Raw genomic sequence first — 20421 nt, 5'->3', positions numbered from 1 at the left:
CATCAATAAATTACTAATTACTGTCTCCTTGTCTGCCTCTTTGTTCAGCTTAAGCTTAATTTTGGTGCAGAATTGATTTCACCAGAGCCTCTGTGAGCAGCTTGATCTCCCACACTGAGATAGTTTGCAATGGACAGTTCTGTTTTCGCTGTTCCATCTTGGACTTCAAAGCTGCAGGAGGCTTTCCAGGAAAAAATTTAGTAGAACTCCTTTCCATCAGAAAATGCAGTTCTCAAATTAAACTATTTCAATAAATACTAATGATTTCAAGGAGATTTTCACTTCAGTCAGAAAATGCATCCAAATGTGTTGTACTTCAAAGTTTTGGATGTAACATTTTAATTTTACTTTCCTATTTTTCCAAAATGAAAACTAAGGCCATATTATCAGTGCTCAACAAAATGGAATTGCCAGTTTTCAGCTTAGCTTTAGGGAGAATCAAACCGTAGTTGTAAAGATTGTGATCAGACTTCTCAGGTTGATATAAGGGGTGAATTACTGTGGAAATGCAAAGCAATCTCTTACAGCTGATTTTTAAATTGAATTTCAAGTTAGGATGCAAAACTGCTTTTAGTAAGACTAAGTGCAACTCTCCACTCCTGAGCAACGAGCTTAAGTTGGTTTCCCACCTCTTGCCCTGGTCATGTAACTGGGGGAGTGTGAGGGCGGGAGTGGCTAAGGGGAATATTGTTGGAATAGTTATTTGCCAATATTAGTAACAGCTTGATTCTATTAATAAAGTGTAATGAATGAAAGGTGGTGTGGGAAGTGCTGGTTGTGACATCTCTCCCTCTCACCTCATCCTCTGCTAAGGAAAACTTACCACCTCTGCTGTAGCAGCAATCTGAGCACCATCTCCTTGAGCTGCAGCTCTTCCCATCTATCTGGGAAAGATAGAAGCTTGTGCCCAAAGCAGTGTTTGTGCCCATGCAGCTGAGCCCCAGTGCCAAGCTGTTTTCTCTCCTTAGGTTTTCACTTGGAATTTCTCCTCTGAAATGTAATGGTGTAAGTTCATGATGGACTCAGTCTACTTGAAGGCAAGCATGGACATAACAGCCTGAGGGGACTTCTGCTCCAGAGCAAAAATCCAGCATGTCATCTGGGCTAAGTGACATACCACATTGTTATAAAAGTTGTGATACAGAGTCTTTATGCAAACTTTTTGCACAGGGCTAACCAGGAGAGAGCAAACTCCTGCCCTGGGATTCTGAACTATGATGCAGTCTCAAGAGGGGCTTGCACCTGTGCTTAGTTAGTGTCCTGTTAGAAACAGAGGAGATGCTTCCACTTGTACAGGCCGGACCTATTGGTTGGGTGACCAACTGGGAAGTATTATGTGGAATCTAAGCAACTCTGATCTGTGTTAATGAGGGATAACAATCAATTATTCCACTCATATTAAACATTAAACATGAAAGAGTTGAATTAAAATGCCCTAGGAGAAATGAATTATTTCTTTTTGATCTGAGGGTATTTCTTCTAGAAGATTTGGCCTTGGCATGAGTCTGACTTGGTTCCCTAGTTATATTTTAAACAGCAATAGAGGCTGAATTATCTTTTTGAAAGAGAATGAGCACACAGCTAGGGTTAATACAGAAACTGCCATAAATGTCTGTCCTTTGATATTCCTAGGGGAAGGGTTAGAGTGGATAGCCGCAATTTCTGTATTCTGCTTCTAGATTCATTTGGACAGGAGGAATAAAATGTCAGGTTATAAGGAAAAATCCATAACCCTGTAGCATAGGGGGAAAAAAGAAAGGGATGAATCATGTTTTAGCTAATGATGGTTAGTCCAAGAAAGATAAGTACTGACTGATTTTTACCTGCAGGTAGATAGTACATGAAGAGATGACTGAACACATGTGGATTTGGAATCACTGAAATATTGAAAATCTGAGGTAGAAGATGACCTGTAAAGGTTTTCTGGTTCAACCTCTAGCTCAAAGCAGGGATGACTTTGAAGTTGAATTGGGTTGCTTAGTCAGAAGGTGGCTAGATGTATCTGAAGATGGACATCACCTATATGAGTCCTCGCAGCAGTGTTTGCTTTGACTGTAAGGAGTTGTGTCCTTATCTAGAAATATATATATATCCTTAGTTGTCTCCACTTAACATAAAGATAATGGAAAGACAAAGGCCAACGTAAGTATATCTGAGGGTTTCATGAAAGAGACTGGAAATCACTCAAGAGAGGAAAGACAACTGCTGAGCGACTGGTGGTGCTCAGGAGGTAAGCTTTAGCTTCAGGGCAAATAAGAACCAAAGGGAAAGATGTTCCTCTCTTGTAGCTAGATCAAAGAGAGCTTAAGAAACCAAGAAAGCCAAAGTAAAATAATCATCATATGCTTCTTGCCATTCATCGTCCTTTTTCCTCCATGAGCATTACCCCTTTGCTTCCCTGTCTCTTGGTTTCCTGTTGCCTTAGAGTCAGAGAAGAGAGGTCTTGGATAAGCACTGCAATTCCTTTCTGTACTTCAGGGCCTGCCAGAGAAGGCAATGAGCCTCCAGTTGCCTTGGACAAGCATGGTTTGCTGATCCTATGGGCTAGTGGCCAGTACATTTGCTTTGTTCGTTATAGCCTCTATTGGGATGCAAAGAGAGTGCCAGCCACAAATTTCATTAATTCCACCATCAGTAGGTCTGAATTCACTGCCACTAATACAATGCCTTTTTCTATGCGCTGTGCCAGGGGTATTTTTTTTTGACACCATGTGTGACCTCCTGTTATTTCTCAACAAATGTTGGCAGGCACAACACAGCGGGCAGAGCAAAACAGCACAGTGTGTCACAAACTGCTGAGTGCATCCATGCTGAAATGAACAGCCAATTCCAGAATGGGCTAAAAATTAAATCAATAAGGAACACATAAAATGTTGCTCCCCTTTCACTCCAGCTTTGACCGCTGCTTCCCTTTGCACATGTTATCTCTCCTGACTTGGATTCAGGCAACAGACAGAGCAAGGTTATTTCATTTCTGTTCTAACCTTCTAAAACTTCCCCAAACTGTTGTAAACATGTGCTTCTGAACTATTCCTAAGCAACTTATCAATTAATTCCTTTCTCTTACTGATGTTCATACTATGCTTTTTGCCTTTTACAGGAGGGTTTAAACTACTCAAATAATATATTACAGATTATTATGATAAATACTGGTTGTTTTCATCACTGGATAACCCAGTTCTTGCTCTCCTCTTTTCTCTGGGGTTCTGTATTTGCTCCCTGTTGACGCATGTGTGCCTGTTGCCTCGATGAGGAGAGCAGGGTGAAGGGCTGTGGTTAGTCATCGGCAGCCTGAGCTTTTCTAGTGACAGAATTAATTGTGAAGGGTTTAACTGCTCAGATGTAGGACAGAAGACTGCAGCATTGTAGTGCATGCTTGCTGGGGGCACTGGGTTTGCTTCTTTGCTCCATCCTGTACTAAGGAGCAGCTGTGTCATCCTAGGAACTCCCACTGCCCCAGTCATGCTGCAGCATCTCTCCCCTCCGCTCGAGCCCCTGCATCACTGTAATCAGCCCGGGGCTCTGGCTGCTGTGACTCACTCAGCCCTATAGGTCTTCAGCTCAGGGTGGTTGATGTTCAGCCCTGTCCTTCAGAGTGGCTAGCATGCAAACTCATTTGGGCTCCTGTCTTCTGACAGGGTTTTATTTAGAAGCTGTCAGTTATGGTGCAATGAGTTTGATCTGTCTTAGGATGACCATGGCAGGAGACGAGTGTACATGGAGCAAATTCATACTGGGTCACCCTCTGCACCCTGTCAGGTGCATGCGTATATTTTTGTGTGCTCAGTATGGTGCACTGGACTTGGGAGTTTGAAGACAAGCTCCCTTGCCAACATGCTTTTCAAGAAGGCAAGGCAAAAAGAAATAGCTTCAATACAACCATCCTGCAGGCCTGGTTCTGCAGAGAATTGTCATTTTTTTGGCACCGAGGGGAGCATTTTAAACTGATGAGAAAATGCAATAGGCTGATTTACTTGGATGCTTTCAGTGCTTCTTTGACTTTAGCCAGGGGAGGCCACAAGAGGGGTAGAGAAAACCAAAATATAATGCTGCACAAGGCTTGTTTGTATGCACTGGGGCTTGCAGGCACTTGCTAAACTTGTACCTGCACGTGGGCCAAGTGGAAAAGGAGGACAGGCAAAGGGAATTTTCCTTCTAATCAGGCCTTGCAGAAGCAGATTAACTTCCACTGTGAAGGAGCCCCCAGGTGAGGCCGCGCAGCTTGGAAAGGTTTTGAAGAAAAGTGGGGTTGTACATACTGTATCTGCAGTCATGCGCTCTTGTAGAAGATTTCGACTGCTCCAGGCCCTCTGGGTGCGCCCTCCTCTTCCTCCTCATCGGTGCAGACCCGTAGAGCCAGGGCCCACCAGGTGGCACTGGCGAGATGAAGGATCCTGCAAGCAGGGAGGATAAACCCCAAGCCATAAAAAGATGGAAATAACCCCGTTTCTCTCTTTTTTTTTTTTTTTTTTTTTTTGGTAAAGAAGCCTTGTGTCTGTCGAAATACCTATTTCAGAGTGAAACAAAGGGTAAGCAGAGGCCGTGAGTGAGGTGCCCTGGAGCAACATGCTGCTGGTAGGACATGCTTTTCTGGGAGGAGCATCTTATTTCTACTCTACTTTCTGAAGATGGCTGATTTGTTGGCTCCTTGGTGTCCTTTTCCAGGCTGCAGCAAGGCTCTGTAAGATACTGGGGTGACACTAATTGTTTCTCTGGCTGAAGTGTTTTGATGGCAGAGGATGACACAGGCAGAGATGAGGATGTGAGAATAAAGTCCTGACAGAGAGCACCTCCCAACAATAGTATTAGATACCTCTTAAAAGTGGTGCACTGTGACCCATTGTCCTGGCCCCAGGTCTAGCACAAAGATTTGTACAACAGAAAGCCAAAAAGAGGGTATTGTAGGGAAAGCTTGATGGGGAATAGTGGTGGTGGCTCAGTCCCTGGTGGCAGTAGCTAAAGCTGAGCATAAGCTTACACATTTGCAATTATTACTTTTGTAGAAGAAAACATGTTTTTGGAGACTTTGACTTTTAATTTGCAATGCATTTAGGGTGTGACGTACAATAAAACTCATGCCCTTGTTGTGATGTGGAGCCCAGCACTGCATCTCTGGAGTAGCAGCACACAACCACTGTTCCGGTGCAGACTCCTGTGAACCTTTGTTACAGCATGGAAACCTGAGTCTCGGGGTCTAACTGATCTTGTGTTTCATCGTGCTGCCTTTAATTATACTCAGACCTGATTGCCTATTCCAGAAACTGAATAAGACCAGAATTTACTGGACAATCCTTTCCTCTGTTGCCTGTGTCATTAGTGTCCAGGGGCTCAAACTCAACTGTACCTGCTTTTCCAAGTCTTTCATGTGTTCTGGTCACATCTTCTGCAGAACTAGCCTAAAGGTTGCATGCTGGTAGCTTCTCGCTTCCTGGCTGATACAGTAAAAATGTCTGATAGTGCTCCTGGTTTCTGGAGCTGTGGTATACTGCTCCAGAGTCTTCCCCCTATGAATTGTGAATTAATTAGGACTTGCTTTACAGGAAAATTTAGATGTCTGCTTGTGTTCACAGCTCAGTTCTTTGGGTGTAGCCCAGTAGTCTGAATAGCCTGTGATTTACTGCCACCAGTGGAATGAAACAGAATCACTTTCTCTGATTTATATCCTCTATTGTAGTTAAATATTTACACAGTATCAAGATCTTAGTAATTGAATGGCTAACAGATAAGTAGCAAATGTTTATATAATTCTGAAATGGCCACAGGGCCACTGAGGTAATGACACTTCATTCTGATAAAAGATCTTTCAGTAAGAAGAAACTTAAAGCTCTTTCAGCTCCATTTTGTTTTCAGGGGTAGTACTAACTCATGCAGATTTCAATGGGTTAGTTCAATTTTATAGATTATAAAAATGACCATTTCAGAAAAATACTCTTGTTGAAATGATGCAGTTGCTGTGGAGGAACACAACATCTTGCACACAGCAGTATTGTTCATTGCTTTGGGTAAGAAAAAATACCAGGCTAATATCAATCTTTGAAGGAAACTGAAGCTGGCAGGTTTAAACAATACCTACCAGTATTAAATCAAGACTTCTCCATTCACTTGCAGAAAGGTACCATTATATATTTCATGACCCATAGGTAATCAAAATTAGCCCTGTTTCCTGAAGCAAGAAGGAATCCTGTCATTCCTACTTATTCTCATTAATTCTTTGTCCAGCTGAGGTAACTGGAATTCAAAGTAAATGCAATAGAAATAACTGACAAGGAATACTATTGAGCTGAAATCTTTTTTACAGTAATATTTGAAGCTTGTAACTGAGCTGACCTGGGTTACACTATTGTCAGGTTTGGGTTTTGTTTAGGCCTGGCCAGGGTATGTATTTCTTAGAGGAGTTTCTTTTATATTGGAAATGTGTGGTTTTATAACCAAAAGAGATGTCAACTTTTCTTAAAAAAAAAAAAAAAACCTTACAAAGCTTTCTATTGACATAGGCTTTCTTTTTTTTTTTTTTTTTTTTTTTTTTTTTTTTTTTTTAATTATGGTTTGAAATTGTCAGATGATTTTGTACTGTTGGGTTTTGAATGGGACTAGACAGGCAACAAATAGGAGAGCAGCAGCAAGACAGTTTTTATGATTTTCTATCTCTTTATTACTGAAAATCATTTTAGCAGATCTGTAATGTAATTCCAGAGTGAATGTTGGGAAAAAGAGAAACACTATATATTTCAGTCCCACTTATAATCGTGTGATATAAAAAAAAAAAAAAAAAAAAAAAACCACAAAAAACAAACAAAAAATCTCTTTAGAAAAGAGGGAGACTATTTGGGATCCTAGACAGTGGAAATGAAAACAGAATTCATTACACTCACTGCAGAGCGGTCCAGATTTTTGAATACAATTTCCAATATAAAAGAACCCATATCTCTATCTGGATAGTCTACATAATCCTGTAACAGAGTAATGATTATTCTAATTCTTTAGTAATAAATGTTTCTGTAGTATCAGGCTTAATACCTGGAGCTTTATACTCAACAGACATGCAAGGCTTCAGAGGTTAAAAAGGATGTTACTGCTCAAAGGTCTTGGGGATTTCTTGGATTCTCTGACCTAGATGAGAGGCAGTTGATATCTTCCTTCTGCATTTGGAATAAACTGTAGTTCATGACTGGTAGGCGGAGCTTCCTAGTTTACAGTTTCTCTACTTGCAGTGATACGTAGTAGGATACTTGGCCATTCATGCAGTTTCTGGAATGCACCTGCCTGTGACCCAGCTACCATGTAGCCTGGACAGAGGAGCCCTGCACGGTTTGTACCTATAAACTGTCAGTTATGTTTACCAGGGTTACAGTCCTGGGCACACAGTATTTCTCTCCTGTTACTTAACACCACTCACGTCATCAAGCAGATATTACTTCGAGATTTAAGAAAGGTCATTCTTCTAACCAAAGGCCATCATGTGTGACAGGGTCTTTCGAGCCCTGATAACGGAACAAACATGTTCTGCCCACCTTAGTTTGGTTCCGATGTTGCAGGATCTCTCTGTACTGGGGGACGCTTGCTCGCTCGTCCGCCCTGGCGCTCTCGCACCTTCGCACCGGCACTGCTCTCATGAGCCGCGGCGCGGCCACTTCAGCACCCTGGCCAGAGCCCCGCGGCGGGGCCGCAGCTGAGCCCCTCAGCTCTGAGAGCATGGGGCTCTGCCTCGCCGGTGGGCATCGCTCGTGCCTGGGGCCTGGCTGCTGCTACTGGCACAGCTGAGGCGATAGTGGCACATTTTGGGCATTGACCGTACATGTTGGCTCTCTGATGTGCTTCAGCCTGCCGTGCTTCAGGCCTTCAGTCTGCACAGCTGTGGGCCTGCATTCCAGCTCATCTAACGACATGTATTGTACCTCTGAAAGTGTCATACAGTTCCACACTCCCAGTTCCTGACCCTGTGCTCTGTGATCATTAACAAGGAATAATGTGGTGCTGCAAGATGTTATATGTGCAAACACTGTTTAGTAAATGAATATTTAGAGAGTGTTCTTTGACTAGTAACAGCTTCTGAGGCAGTTCTTGAGAGTTTCAGCTAACCATACCCATATTACAGCTACAGTTTGAGAGTGGGATATTTTAACAAATTGGGGAAAAATAGGGACCTCAGACCTCCCATGTCTTCATGCCCTACTGATTTTTATAATCTATTGCTCATGCACCATTATTATACTGATTTCTTGGGCTGCACTGCATGTAAATGCTTAGCCTTGAAATAATTTAATGATGCACAACTAATGAAGTGGAGGAATGACTGGGGAGGTGGCATTTTAGGTGAATCACAGCTTATTTCACAAATTATTTATAGACTGCTCTCTCTTTATGACTGGATGTCAGCTACCTGGCAACAAGCCAGAGTGCTTCTGAATCATCTAATATAGTTGTTATAGCTTTCAGAGGAGGGCAAAAGAGATTAAAGAAGGCTCACTTTGTATCTTTTAATAATCAATAAACAGTCCAATGAAAAAGAGATTTCTCTGGTCCCAGTTGATGCATGGTTAACTAATAAACCTAGCTGTGATCAGAAAAGAAAATGCAGTAGCACAGCTTTACTTCTGTTGTCAAATATAGCTGACTAAATAGAGATATGAAGTGTTTACTTATGTTGTCGTTCTCATCTTCAGTTTCTTTACACAACACAGTGCTATTTTACAGTTCAACATTTCAGAGTCATAATTAGAAGTACTCAGAGTACTGTGATGAATCAGGATGCTCATCTGCCTAATTAAAAAGGTATACGTCTATTAAGCAAGAAAAACTGATATTGCAAAAGTAACAGAAGAAACACAATTCCTTTGTCCTAGTAATTTTGTAGCATGGGATTTATTTCTAAGTTAAAACAACAATGGATCACTGCAATATGCTGTGCAAGCCTGAAATGAGCATTCCTGTGGCTGTTACATCTTTACCTCTGTTATACTATGACCAAAAATTGCACCTCCTTGTGTGGATGGATGCTTGTGCTTGCAAGAAACAAAGGTCCCTTTCAGGCCTCTGGAGAGGTGTGTAGGTGCCAGGTATGGTGCTGAGAAACAGCTGCATTTTTTAATAGATGCTGAAGTGGGCAGAAATAATTGCATCAATCAGATGTTAAGTTTTATTAGACATAATGGCACTGGTAAGATTGACATTTACATATAATCATGGCCTTTTTAGTCACAAAAATCATGAATGTCAACATATTAAGTGTTAAATTAACTTCCATTTCTACTAGCATGTCTTTCTAAAAACATGGATTGTTTTAAGGTGTGCAGCTGCACGTGTTACATTCACATAATAAAGCAAACAAACGTCAAATAAAAAAATAAAACAAATATGTTAATACCAGGTAGGTATTTACAGACAATGAAGTTCACTGCTGCTCAAAGAACTTCCTAGGGCCATTCAAGTAGTACTTCCCCACCCTGGAGGTATATGGGCCTTGTACTGATCCTTGGCAAAAGGGAACTTCTCACACAATTTGCAGCAGCAAGAATCATGTTTTCTGGTTAAATTGATATGAACCGGTCTAGTGGTGGGTTCCATAGAAACCAAAGTACAGAAACAAAGTGTAATACCAGAGGCAATATTGGAACTCAGAACTTCTGCCTCCTGCTCTTCTATTCCACCTGCTTGATTCAGTTTTGAAGTGAGAAGTACAGTACTAAGCTGAAACTCTTTATCTCTACAATCCCCTGGCTACCTAGTTGTGATGGCTTTGTGAAGAACTGTATTTCACTTTTTGTTTTCATTCCTATTGATGTCTAGCTGCCTCTGTGGCAGGGTAATGTGACACAGGCTTGACAGGCTTCCCTGGGCTTTACCTCATGCTTTCCATGAGCAGCAGGGTGGCTTTAGCTCTGTTTTAGTATGAGAGTGGGATACAAAAGGACAAACAGGAAGCATCAGGCACAAATCAGGACTGAACCCCCATCTCGAAACCTACTTTAGGCTTTGGAGAGGCAAGATCTCCTCTCCCATGTCTTTGCAGGCCAAAGAACTGTGCACATTGGACAGTAAAAGCAAATAAGCATTTCCAGAATTTAATTTTATGAAGAAAAAAATGGTGTGTTTAGGCTCCAGTTTTATGCCTGACTTCTAAAAGTTCAATGTAGGGTGCATCTACTGTGTGCCTACACACTGAGGAGCTAGATTCAGGCTCACTAGTATCAAGTTAGAAGCAGTTTTGCTGCTGCAGCCCCAGCCTGCACCTAAGGTCATAGGCCATTCTGGGAGGTAAAGGCAAATGAACTGGAAGCAGTGCCTTATTAAAGCAGCTTTACTGCTTTCAGGCTCAAGGAAGTCACAGGGACAGAGCATGTCAAATCAACATGTCAAACCAGCACCAGCACAGGCAGTAATCATCCTCTATATCCCACCATTTGACAGCAATCTACCGTAAGATTTCCACATCTATTATATCTGCATTGACGCGGGATTTTCAGAAGAACCAGGCAGTTTTAGAGTGTGGTATGCTGAGTAAAGGCTTGATTCTGGCAATAGGAGCAACATTTTTCTAAAGGAATGGTTTGGTCCCTGGGACTTGTCCTCAATGAGAATTGCACTACTGAACTTACCAGGAATATTACAGAGAAACAAAAAAGCAGAAGAGTCTCATTCCTCACCTTGGGGCTAACTTGCTTGCTGTGGGTTGGTGTTAGAATAGCTTGTTTCTATTGTTCTTCATAATAACTCAAGAAACACTATTTTTTTAATAACTTGTTTGCTACAAGAGAAGGGGCCCAGTCATCCCTTTACAAAAGGCTAGTGGAGGTTCAAGCATCAATTTGTTCTTACTGAAACCCCTTTGAGATTGTACCAAAGATCTGACACTTTTGTCCTGGCTCTCTGCAGGGGAAGTTCCTGCATGCAGTGATATAAAAATGAGGAAAGAAAATATCAAATATGTGGAAAGCTTTTTCTCTTTAGAGAAAAAAAGAATAAATTTACTGCTAGGACAAATGTACTTATTACTGCTGCTGACTTCATAGCATTGAAAAACATAAGTAATAGCACTCAAAAGTGATAGAAAACACAGACAGATCTTCCTCTGCTTATGTTCTACAGCTGTTTTGAAAGATGTGGCATCTACAGCTATGCTGGGTGTAATCTTCTGGCCACACTGCCTACTCCTGGCATGCTGTTCATCCCACACACCACACTCTCCAGGGTCTCACATCCGGTATCCATGTTAATGTCAAGCATTTTCTACACTACCACATGCATCAATATACATTCCAGTGACAGGAGTATTTTCTTCAATGCTATCTTATATAGTAGGGCATGGGAAGATTAATAGAAAAGAAATGCCTTAAGAAATAAATTAGCTGTTTGTAGGACAGAATTTTTCTTCTGGTCTCATTGAAAAGCTGAAAAGTACTATAGAAAAAGTGGTCTTGTCTGCCCAGTCTTTGTCAGCTGCCCACATTTTTACTGATCATAACGAAACCTCCAAATATGTGCATTTATTCTATGTGCATTGGTTTTGTTTGTTTTGGTTTTGTAAGGGGTTTTTTATATCCAGTGCAATAATGCCTACAATCAATCCTTCCAAATTGCCTATTCTGGAAGTCTGTCCCATGACTGACTTTAAAGTAACTACCCATAAACACAGAGTTTGTTTATTTAAAAGTCTTCTGGGAAATCTAAATATTATATATAGCATCCCAAATATTGCAATTCCATATTAAGTATAGATTCTATATTAAATATGTATTAAATACAGAATCCCAAATATTGTAATTCTAAGGCACAGGAGGCTATTCAGGAGATATTTTTATCCTCTAAAAATAAAGGAATATCCAGTTTTCTGTAGGAAAATAAGCCACTTGAAGGAAATTCTCTATTATAGTAATTTTTACTTAAGTACTTCCTTAATGTCCCTGGGACAATTATGAAAGCAAAAATAACCAAATCACTGCATTTCCAATACTTAGGCATCAAACTACTGTAAAGCAGAGAACAAAGGTAACATAAAACATTACTAGTGAGTTTACTTCATGTCAGTTAACTTCATAACATTAGTAGTGTTACTAAAACTCAAGTCCTGTGCAGTGCTAGAGTACCTTCTTTGCAGACGTTTTTAAAGCATTCGCAAGCTAGCAATGGTCTTAGCTTCAGCCCACCACTGCCTGGCAGAGACATGGGTAGGGAAGAGGTGGTGTTGAAGGCTGTGGTTCTGAAATGCTCACTCTGCCCCCAAGTGATACTGCCTCCCCAACCAGAAGAAACTTTCCCATAGAAGTGTGGGGTTATGGGAGGAGGAAGAAGCAGCCCTGACTATGGGCTGATGTTGATTGCAGATAGATCTGTGTGTGATCTCAGAGATCAGGACAAAGAGGTCAAGAAATTGCTCCCTAGAAAGAAAATCTCTAGTTTCACAAATGCAGCTCTTGGTATTGTAATAAAGCCCCACTGGAGCCACAGAAATTGCTTATGAACCCAGGAGTGGTTCTCTTTCATGAGGGCTTCCAAACCCCCTCATAATTAGGCAGGTAAACACAGACTAAAATCCATCAAAATATTAATGGGATGCTGGAGACAACAGGAATGAATCATTCACAGAAGAAAGAAGAGCTCTAAGTATACATTATCCACAGATGAGACAATTTCTGCCACAAAATATACTGGGCCAGGGACTTGGCTGGTTGTGACTGATAGTGTTATACAGAATTTCCAATTCCAGTTCCTGTTCCACGGATCAAATTTTTTAAACTCCTTTTATCTGACAGGTAAAATACCTTCAAAACACAATGCAGTAAACATTAATCTCTTGATCACACTTTAAGAAAATCCCCTGAACTTGCTGAATCACTTGTAATTAAGTAGCCTTCAGGCAATAGAAGCAAATCTTGTTTATTTTAAGGCATCATCAAAGAATGTGACAGCACCATGCGACTGCAGGTAGGTCAGCCTAGTGTAGCACATTAACAAATACCCGTGACTGCCTTAATCCAAGGCAATCTGTGTAGCCAGGAGAGACACAGATCACTTAGAAACTGCTGATCCTTAACCTATGCCTCCTTTGTCATCTGTGGATATCTGAGAAAAGTGCTATTTCCAAACTGTATTCCCCAAGTGCTTTCAATCATCAAAGCTGAAAGCACTCCAACCTTGTTAACTACCAGTTAACAAGGAGTATCTGGTGATAGAAAAAACATGAAGCAAGTAAAACCAGGTATCTCAACACAGGCACAAGAGAAGTGTACATATGGCCTGGGACAGATAATTGTCCAAGCGCAATATCAAGCCACACCTGTAAGTATCTGGAAGGGAATGAGGAGTACATGTACATGACATGTACATGTACAGTACATGACAGAGGAACATGTATCAGAGCCCAGAAGGGCTCATTTTTGATGCCTGAATCTGTCTCAAGCACAAGATGAAGTGTCTGTCTTCTTCATCCCCTACGGCTGACCCTCAGTGCAGGTGCATTATTCAGCCTGCTTGGGCACCCAGGTGAATCTCCATCCTCCATCATCATCCCTGCACACAAAGGCTTGTCCTTGGTGGAAGGTGTGTGTTCTCACATTGCGGTGAGGACTTAGTGATGTTGTGAAGGCCATTTCTGTCTTGTTGGGTGACAAACTGCCAGTCAAATAAGGCAACCCACAGGCTGGGAGGGAGGAAATGCTTGGCACTGATGAGACACATTCTGCTGAAGAAAACTGAGGAAGGAAGGGAGAGTCCTCACTGCATGGATGGGTACTGTTGTTAGCTGAAGGCAGGTGGCTGCAGCTATATGCTGCTGATACTCCTTCACTGTGGTCATAGTCTGTTGCTTCACCAGCGCTTAGGCAGTACATGTCTTTTCCAAGGTCTGAGGAGAGGGCACTGTAGTTAGCTGAAGTTTCATCAATGGTGTTCACATCTTTTAATCCTAAAGTCTGCAAGACCCAGCTGTCTACAGCAGGGCTGGCTTGCTCTTCACAGGCAGTGAATTCATTAAAGAGGTTCCTTCTGGCTTTGGAAGCATGAGGAGATTCTTGAGGAGCAAAGCAGTGGTACTCTTTTAATCTCCTCTTGGTGCTTTTGAGAATAGCACAGGTTTTCTGGCCATGGCAGGAAAGCAGTTTCTATCAGGGAAAAAAAATAAAAATAAAATAAATGTGAGAGAGAAGATTAAAATCTGAATTTCCAGTTATCTGGAAGCAACATGTTTCTGATCTCAGCTTTTAGATGGGCAAGATTGTTACTACTGTCCTTACAAAAGATACTTTTTCTTCCACCCTGTGGAAGTCATATGGATATGACTATTTTGTGTCTTATAGTCTCTGCAACAGTCAAGTCCTCGAGAAAGAAGAATCTGACAATGTCAACAAGGCCTGTGCTTTGATCGCATTCTCACTCAGTACAGCATGAAATGAGAGCTCCTGCCTGGCTGTATGGCACTCCTCTGTGCTGGTGCTGGCAGAAGCATTTGGCAGGTGAGCAGGGTATGAGGGCGAAATGTGGCAATCTGGCACAAAGGGAGGATATGAAGGTAAGTCATATTGGGGCAGGTGTGATCCTGGCCAAGGAGTGCTCAGAGCAGCAGACTGAGTGGCTTAAGCCCCTTAATCCACCTCGGTTGTCATTATCCCAGAACAAGGGCCCTTCAGGCATCCAAGGATAGTCACAGGAAGGCAGGAATAACAAGGAAGCTTCCCCACCATCTCATGAATTCATTGCTCAGACACTTCCTGTGATGGTTTCATACTGGACCCTCCTCCACACGACATAGAGGGGTGACCATGTCTGCCTGCTGTGCCCAGTGAAGGAGACATTTTCTCCTGCCAGGAGCCAGGTTTTGGCATGGAAGGACACGCCACACTGTCAACACAGAACAGGATGGAAAAGGAAAGTCTGCTGTTTTTTTACAGACTTTTTTACTTCATGCCCAATCTACAGAGTGGAGGAAATAATAAATAGTTCAGTTTCATGAGGCTGGAATAGCAAAACATGACTTTAAGCCAACAAGAAACAATTATCTTCTGGACTAGAAACAGAATCAAAATATTTAATAAAAAAACCCAACCTATTCACACTTAGTTTAACAAAATGTTTCATCCAATCTGAAGTGCTTAATTTGGTATTTCATCTTAAAGAAAGAAAAAAACCCAAAACCAAACCAAAACCAAAAACCACACAACTTTTTAATTAAATAACTTTGAAAAAAATCAGAAGATCAGTACTATAATGTAAATAATAAAATGTATCATTGGAAGATGACAAAACAAAACATAAACCAGAAAGCATCCAAAACATAAAAAAAGAAAAATTAATCCTTATCAAAAGGGGTAATTGACAAAATGTACACATTAGAGAAATATATGTTCAAATTTGAATTTTAACTGAAAAAGGTTAGATGGGATAACTTTTGCCTTGCTTATAAACTTAATTTACTTATAGCTAACTTACTCATTAACTAAACTTAGTTATGCCATGGGCTATACTGTCTCCACAATCAGAACTTGATACAATGTCATTCCTGGGGGAAACTGTCACCTTAGATCCATGACTAGCAATTTGGCAGCTCTATGAAGTTAAACAGATCTCACACTGCAGGTTGTCTACACTCTCAGACTTTACATGTATTTTAATAGCATGTGCCTGTTTCAACCTATTCAACCTGTTTCTTTTGCACGTCTATACAACAGGTTTGGACACAATACCTTGGCTTTTTCTTCTAAACACTTAATCAGGGCAGAATTCAGGTATTGTCGGAGGTTATTATTTTCTTCATGTAACCTAGCAAGTTCCTCTTCCTTCTGAAGCAAAGTATCTTGAAGCTGTGAAATAGAGATATTGATGAATAGATGTTGACTCTGTAACTTAATAGCAATTGCCCTATGGTTCAGGCTGCTTGGACTTGATGATCTGGGTGTTTGCTTTGTGAACTCAACCTAGCCCTCCAGCCTCTTGTCTCTGTAAACCTAAGTGGCACGACTGTTCACTTTTCACTTCTGACTTCTTTTATTCTTTAGTGAGTGTTTGAGATTAGTCTGAAAAAAAAAATGTAACCATGGAATAATAACAGACAAGAATTACAGGTAGCCCTGTGAACAGCCAGAAACCAATATGGGCATGGCAGCAGCTACCAGATCTCCAGAGCAGCAGTAAGCATCCGTTTGCACCCCTCTCATTCCAATTTATCGTTGGCTGGTAGGGAAAAGGAGAAGGTGGAACTGCAGGCTGACAATTTATGGCAGTAGTGTGCAGAAGGAAAATGCAGCTGCCATTCTTTATGATAGAGAAGTACTCAGTGACCTCTCCAGTCCTAGGCTCTACTGTGCCAGTCCCAGCACAAGTATAGAGCTGCGATAATCCCTGGTCCCATGAGCTGAACAGGTAGATTTTGATTTGTCTACACCTGACAATTTTTTATGGGAAGTTCTATGTATATGCAGAGAGATTTTTGCCTCCTGATCATAGTTCTGAAGACTCCTTTAGAGGGACAAAGAATCTTCTGCCAAGGATCTCAGGCATCTGCTGACCACAGGCTGAAAAGCAGAGATTTAAATGATGAGGTAGAGCCAAAGGAAGAAATACACTGATGTCTGGAACTAGGGAGAGATTCCAGGGACCTTGAAGTTAGTCAATGAATTTCTATCAACTCCACTGTGTTAAAATGCCTTTTTGCAATCGCAGCCCAGAAAGCCAACCACATCCTGGGCTGCATCAAAAGGAGTGTGACCAGCAGGTTGAAGCAGGTGATCCTGCCCCTCTACTCTGCTCTCGTGAGACCTCACTTGGAGTATTGTGTACAGTTCTGGTGTTCTCAACATAAAAAGGACTTGGAACTGTTGGAACAAGTCCAGAGGAGGGCCACGAGGATGATCAGGGGACTGGAGCACCTCCCGTATGAAGATAGGCTGAGAAAGTTGGGGCTGTTCAGCCTGGAGAAGAGAAGGCTGCGTGGAGACCTGATAGCAGCCTTCCAGTACCTGAAGGGGGCCTATAGGGATGCTGGGGAGGGACTCATCATTAGGGACTGTAGTGACAGGACAGGGGTAATGGCTAAAGACTTAAACAGGGGAAGTTTAGATTGGACATAAGGAAGAAATTCTTTACTGTGAGGGTGGTGAGGCACTGGAATGGGTTGCCCAGGGAGATTGTGAATGCTCCATCCCTGGAGGTGTTCAAGGCCAGGGTGGACAAAGCATTGGGTGACGTGGTTTAGTCTGAGGTGTCCCTGCCCATGGCAGGGTGTTTGGAACTAGATGATCTTAAGGTACTTTCCAATCCTAACTATTCTATGATGCTATGATTTCAAATACTTGATTGGAGTGATCTTTCTGGGGTTCCTTCATCCAGGATTGTTCAGAGTTTCTCCTTCCCCCTTGATGGGATTTACAAGGAAAAAAAAAAAAAAAAAAGCAAGAAAAGAGAAAACAAAGTAAACAAGGAGATGTTTGTTGGTCAAAATGGTTGATCATTCATATCAGTAGGTAATTCTGGTGGAATCATTTCTCAGGACTCATGAGGACAGGTACTATGTATTTTTTGTCAACAGCATGAGGCTCTGCATTATCAGAACCTGAGGGACTCCCTGGTCATGCCCCTGGGTCCTCTCTACTGCCAAGGCAGCTGGTGCAATATTCTGTTAGAAGGATGAACAGGGAACCAAGTTCATGCAGGACAAATACTTTCCACAAAACCCACCAACATAAAAGCAGTTTGCCACCGTTTCTTCTACCTGTACCAGTGAGAGACGCCATAAACCAACCCAGAAAGTGCAATACATAACACAAAGTTCATGAATCTCGTGGGGTGAAAGCGAAGTCTCTGGGGGGCGCGGAGCCTTTACCTGTTTGTTCCTGTAGAGCTGGGAGGACAGCTGGTCTCCCTGCCATGCCGCGTCCTGAGCACCGAGCTGCGAGCTGCAGAACTGCCCTGGAGCGGAGCACACCGAGGGGTTAGCCCGCTCCCACTTCCTCGCCCAGCCCTGCAGCGGGGCCGTGGCCGGGCCCACCCCCCTTCCCGGCGGCGGGAGCGCACTTACCCGGCGGCCGCGTTTCCCCCCGGCCCCGGCTTGGGGGCGGCTCCTCGGTGCAGGCGGCAGCCCAGGTCTCCTTGGAAACACCGGCTGGGACGGACCAGGGGCAGGCGCAGCCCGGGACCCCGGCGAACCCTGGCTCCGGGCACGGCCGGCCGGTGCTCTGTGGAGGCAAGGGACCATGGCGATGGGGCGCTCGGCAGACTGTGTTATCCCCTCCCGCCCGGCCAGCCCCCGGGCTGCAGCGGGCCCCGAGGGGAGGCGGTGTCAGCCCCGTTCCTGCCCCGCCGCATCCCGGCGAGAGGCACCCCTGCGCTGCGGGCTGGTCCCTGCTCCCCGCCTGCTTCTGTCCCAGCCGGGGTTTGCTCGGGTACCTGCCGGAGAGCCCCGCAGCCCCGGCTGCCTCTGCCAGGGGCGGGAGCTCCCAGCACTGACCTGGGTGCCCGCTCTCCCCCCGCACCCTCCGCCCCGTGGCACCATATCTCCCTGATGCCTCCGCTGGGCGCTGGGCAGTGCTCCCCCCGCCGCAGCCCCCCGCCACAGAGGGGCTCCAGTGAAAGGTATGCCAGGAAGGTGGCTGAGTTTCCTGCAATCCCTCGGGAAATACTACGGTCCTGAGTGAGTTTAAGAGGAAGGGAAGACCCAGGCTGTCCTCGGCCAGGGCGTTCCTCCCACCTTGGGGGCTTGATTCAGCTCTGAAGCAGCACAAAGCCAGCAGTGTCACCTCCAAGGCTGCTAGTACTCTCTTCTGCCCCTGCAGTTCTGCAGGAGTCCCAGCCCGTACAGTGGCAAACCCTGAGTTGTCTCTGGATTCACCCTTTTCCCTCCTCCCAATAAACCTGATCTGCACCAGCTCTAAATCTCTGCAAGGCAACGGCAGAGCCTGGAACCTCAAGCAGGCAATCTGCTCACCCATGGGAAGGCACAGCAGCAGAAACTGCTCTTGCAGGTAGAGGAGAACCGTCTTCCTTCACCATCTTAAAGAAGGCACAAAACCTACTGCAAGCCCACAAGGCGAAGAAACCATCTTCTCCTTTCCTGCCTCCAGGTCGAGAGAAATGCAAAGAGCACTTACCATGTTAGTGGCAGAATGAAATGCAGGTCTTGGGAGCACGTTTCTGTTAAAGCCCCAGAGAGGTTTAAATGGCTCTGAAGGAGGGGGAGAGGGGGGAAACCAGGGAGGCGAGTTTAATCTAAAGGAGCTCCCAGTGACGCCTCAGAGCTCTCCTGAAACCCAGCAATCTGATTTGGTGTAAAGCTGTCAAACTTGTGACGTGAATAAACAGCAAACTTGCTGAAATCAAAGTCATTCTGGCCCCACAAATCAACACAAGGAAGGAGGGAAAAGAAAAGAAGGAGAGAGAGGGGAAAAATAAAAGCCTCCACACACTGCAGGACAGCCCTGAAATGGTGTGTCTGAGTTTCCCTCCAGGAAATGAGCAGGGATCCAGGGAAGCATCCCACATGTTCAGAGCAGGGCTGCTGGTGTTACTGATGAATTTTTTGTTTTGTTTTCAAACTTTGTCTGTGCTTGTAAAATCCAGCAGGAAGAATCAGGTTTGTCCAATATGCCTGGCTGAGGGAGTGGGTTTTCCACAGCTTTCCAGGAGCGTGCAGATGCAAATATGATTCAGAGGACTTCTGTGGACAGTTCTGAGGAAGAAAGTGCAGGTTTCAGAACAATACAGTCTGCAACAAGTTCCTGCAAATGTCTCACAGTGTTGGGAACTGGTTTCCTGTCAAGCCCCAGGCTTCCAGAAAAATATCTCAGGATACAAATGCTGTGACAGATTATCATAAAGGGTAATGTTGCAAAAGCCACATGCAAATGAATGAAAGATGTAGATTGTCTGCATAAAGTCACCTCTAATTCGCATCAGATCTCCATAGCAATTAAAATGCATAGATAGGCTTGAGTTTTTTTCTCAGGGAAATAAATAAAATCTAAACAACTCTTCACTAAGGGTCCATTTTTGAATAGTGTAGGGGATGGTGGGACTAAACCTAACAGCAGAGCAGTTGTTCAGCCAGGATCCTGCCTCCTGCCATGGCAAGGGCTATACAAGGAGGTAACCTGACCTGCCTGCAGACACAATCTGCAGCCAGCCAAGGGTGAGGCTGGGCCGAAGGCAGGCCATGCTGGCATATGGGATGGTCTTTTATTTCTCTCTCGGAGGATGTTCAGTGCTGTTACTATCCACTAGCAAGGCTCAGGGACAATACAAACCAAGAGGGCCATTTTCCTTCCATTCTTTTGTTACTGGAGTATTTTCCTAGGTTGCTGCCCAAAGTAAACCTGCAGCTATACCAAATTAAATCAGTGCCATCTCCCTCTTGCATTAAGTTTTTTCCAACAGAGACATTTTAGAAAGGGCTCATGCTTCAAACACACACTGCACCCAGCTTTATGTCACCCTTTAGCT

General features: G+C 43.5%; 1 protein-coding gene across 1 annotated transcript; it reads right to left on the bottom strand.

Annotated features, from left to right (window-relative positions):
- Positions 1 to 12749: 12749 nt before the first annotated feature.
- On the bottom strand, positions 12750 to 18914 carry GMNC (geminin coiled-coil domain containing). The gene is made up of 4 exons (XM_065670342.1): positions 18005 to 18914; positions 17810 to 17895; positions 15675 to 15791; positions 12750 to 14096 (listed from the first exon to the last, which is right to left on the bottom strand). Exons 1-4 carry the CDS (start codon positions 18912 to 18914, stop codon positions 13455 to 13457), a joined length of 1755 nt encoding a protein of 584 aa, XP_065526414.1. The 3' UTR covers positions 12750 to 13454.
- Positions 18915 to 20421: the final 1507 nt, after the last annotated feature.

The sequence above is a fragment of the Lathamus discolor genome, chromosome 3, assembly GCF_037157495.1.
Source record: "Lathamus discolor isolate bLatDis1 chromosome 3, bLatDis1.hap1, whole genome shotgun sequence".
Taxonomy (NCBI): domain Eukaryota; kingdom Metazoa; phylum Chordata; class Aves; order Psittaciformes; family Psittacidae; genus Lathamus; species Lathamus discolor.
Note: the sequence above shows the minus strand (reverse complement) of the source record. Positions and strands in the feature narration are given on the sequence as shown.

What these genes read in the sequence shown, in the direction of transcription:
- GMNC (XM_065670342.1), bottom strand. Translation starts at nt 18,914, where the DNA reads ATGGGTGAGCAGATTGCCTGCTTGAGGTTCCAGGCTCTGCCGTTGCCT. An exon ending in GGGGGAAACGCGGCCGCCGG is followed by an intron (nt 17,896 to 18,004) that starts GTAAGTGCGCTC and finishes GCTCCGCTCCAG; the next exon opens with GGCAGTTCTGCAGCTCGCAG. An exon ending in GTTTAGAAGAAAAAGCCAAG is followed by an intron (nt 14,097 to 15,674) that starts GTATTGTGTCCA and finishes TTTCCCTGATAG; the next exon opens with AAACTGCTTTCCTGCCATGG.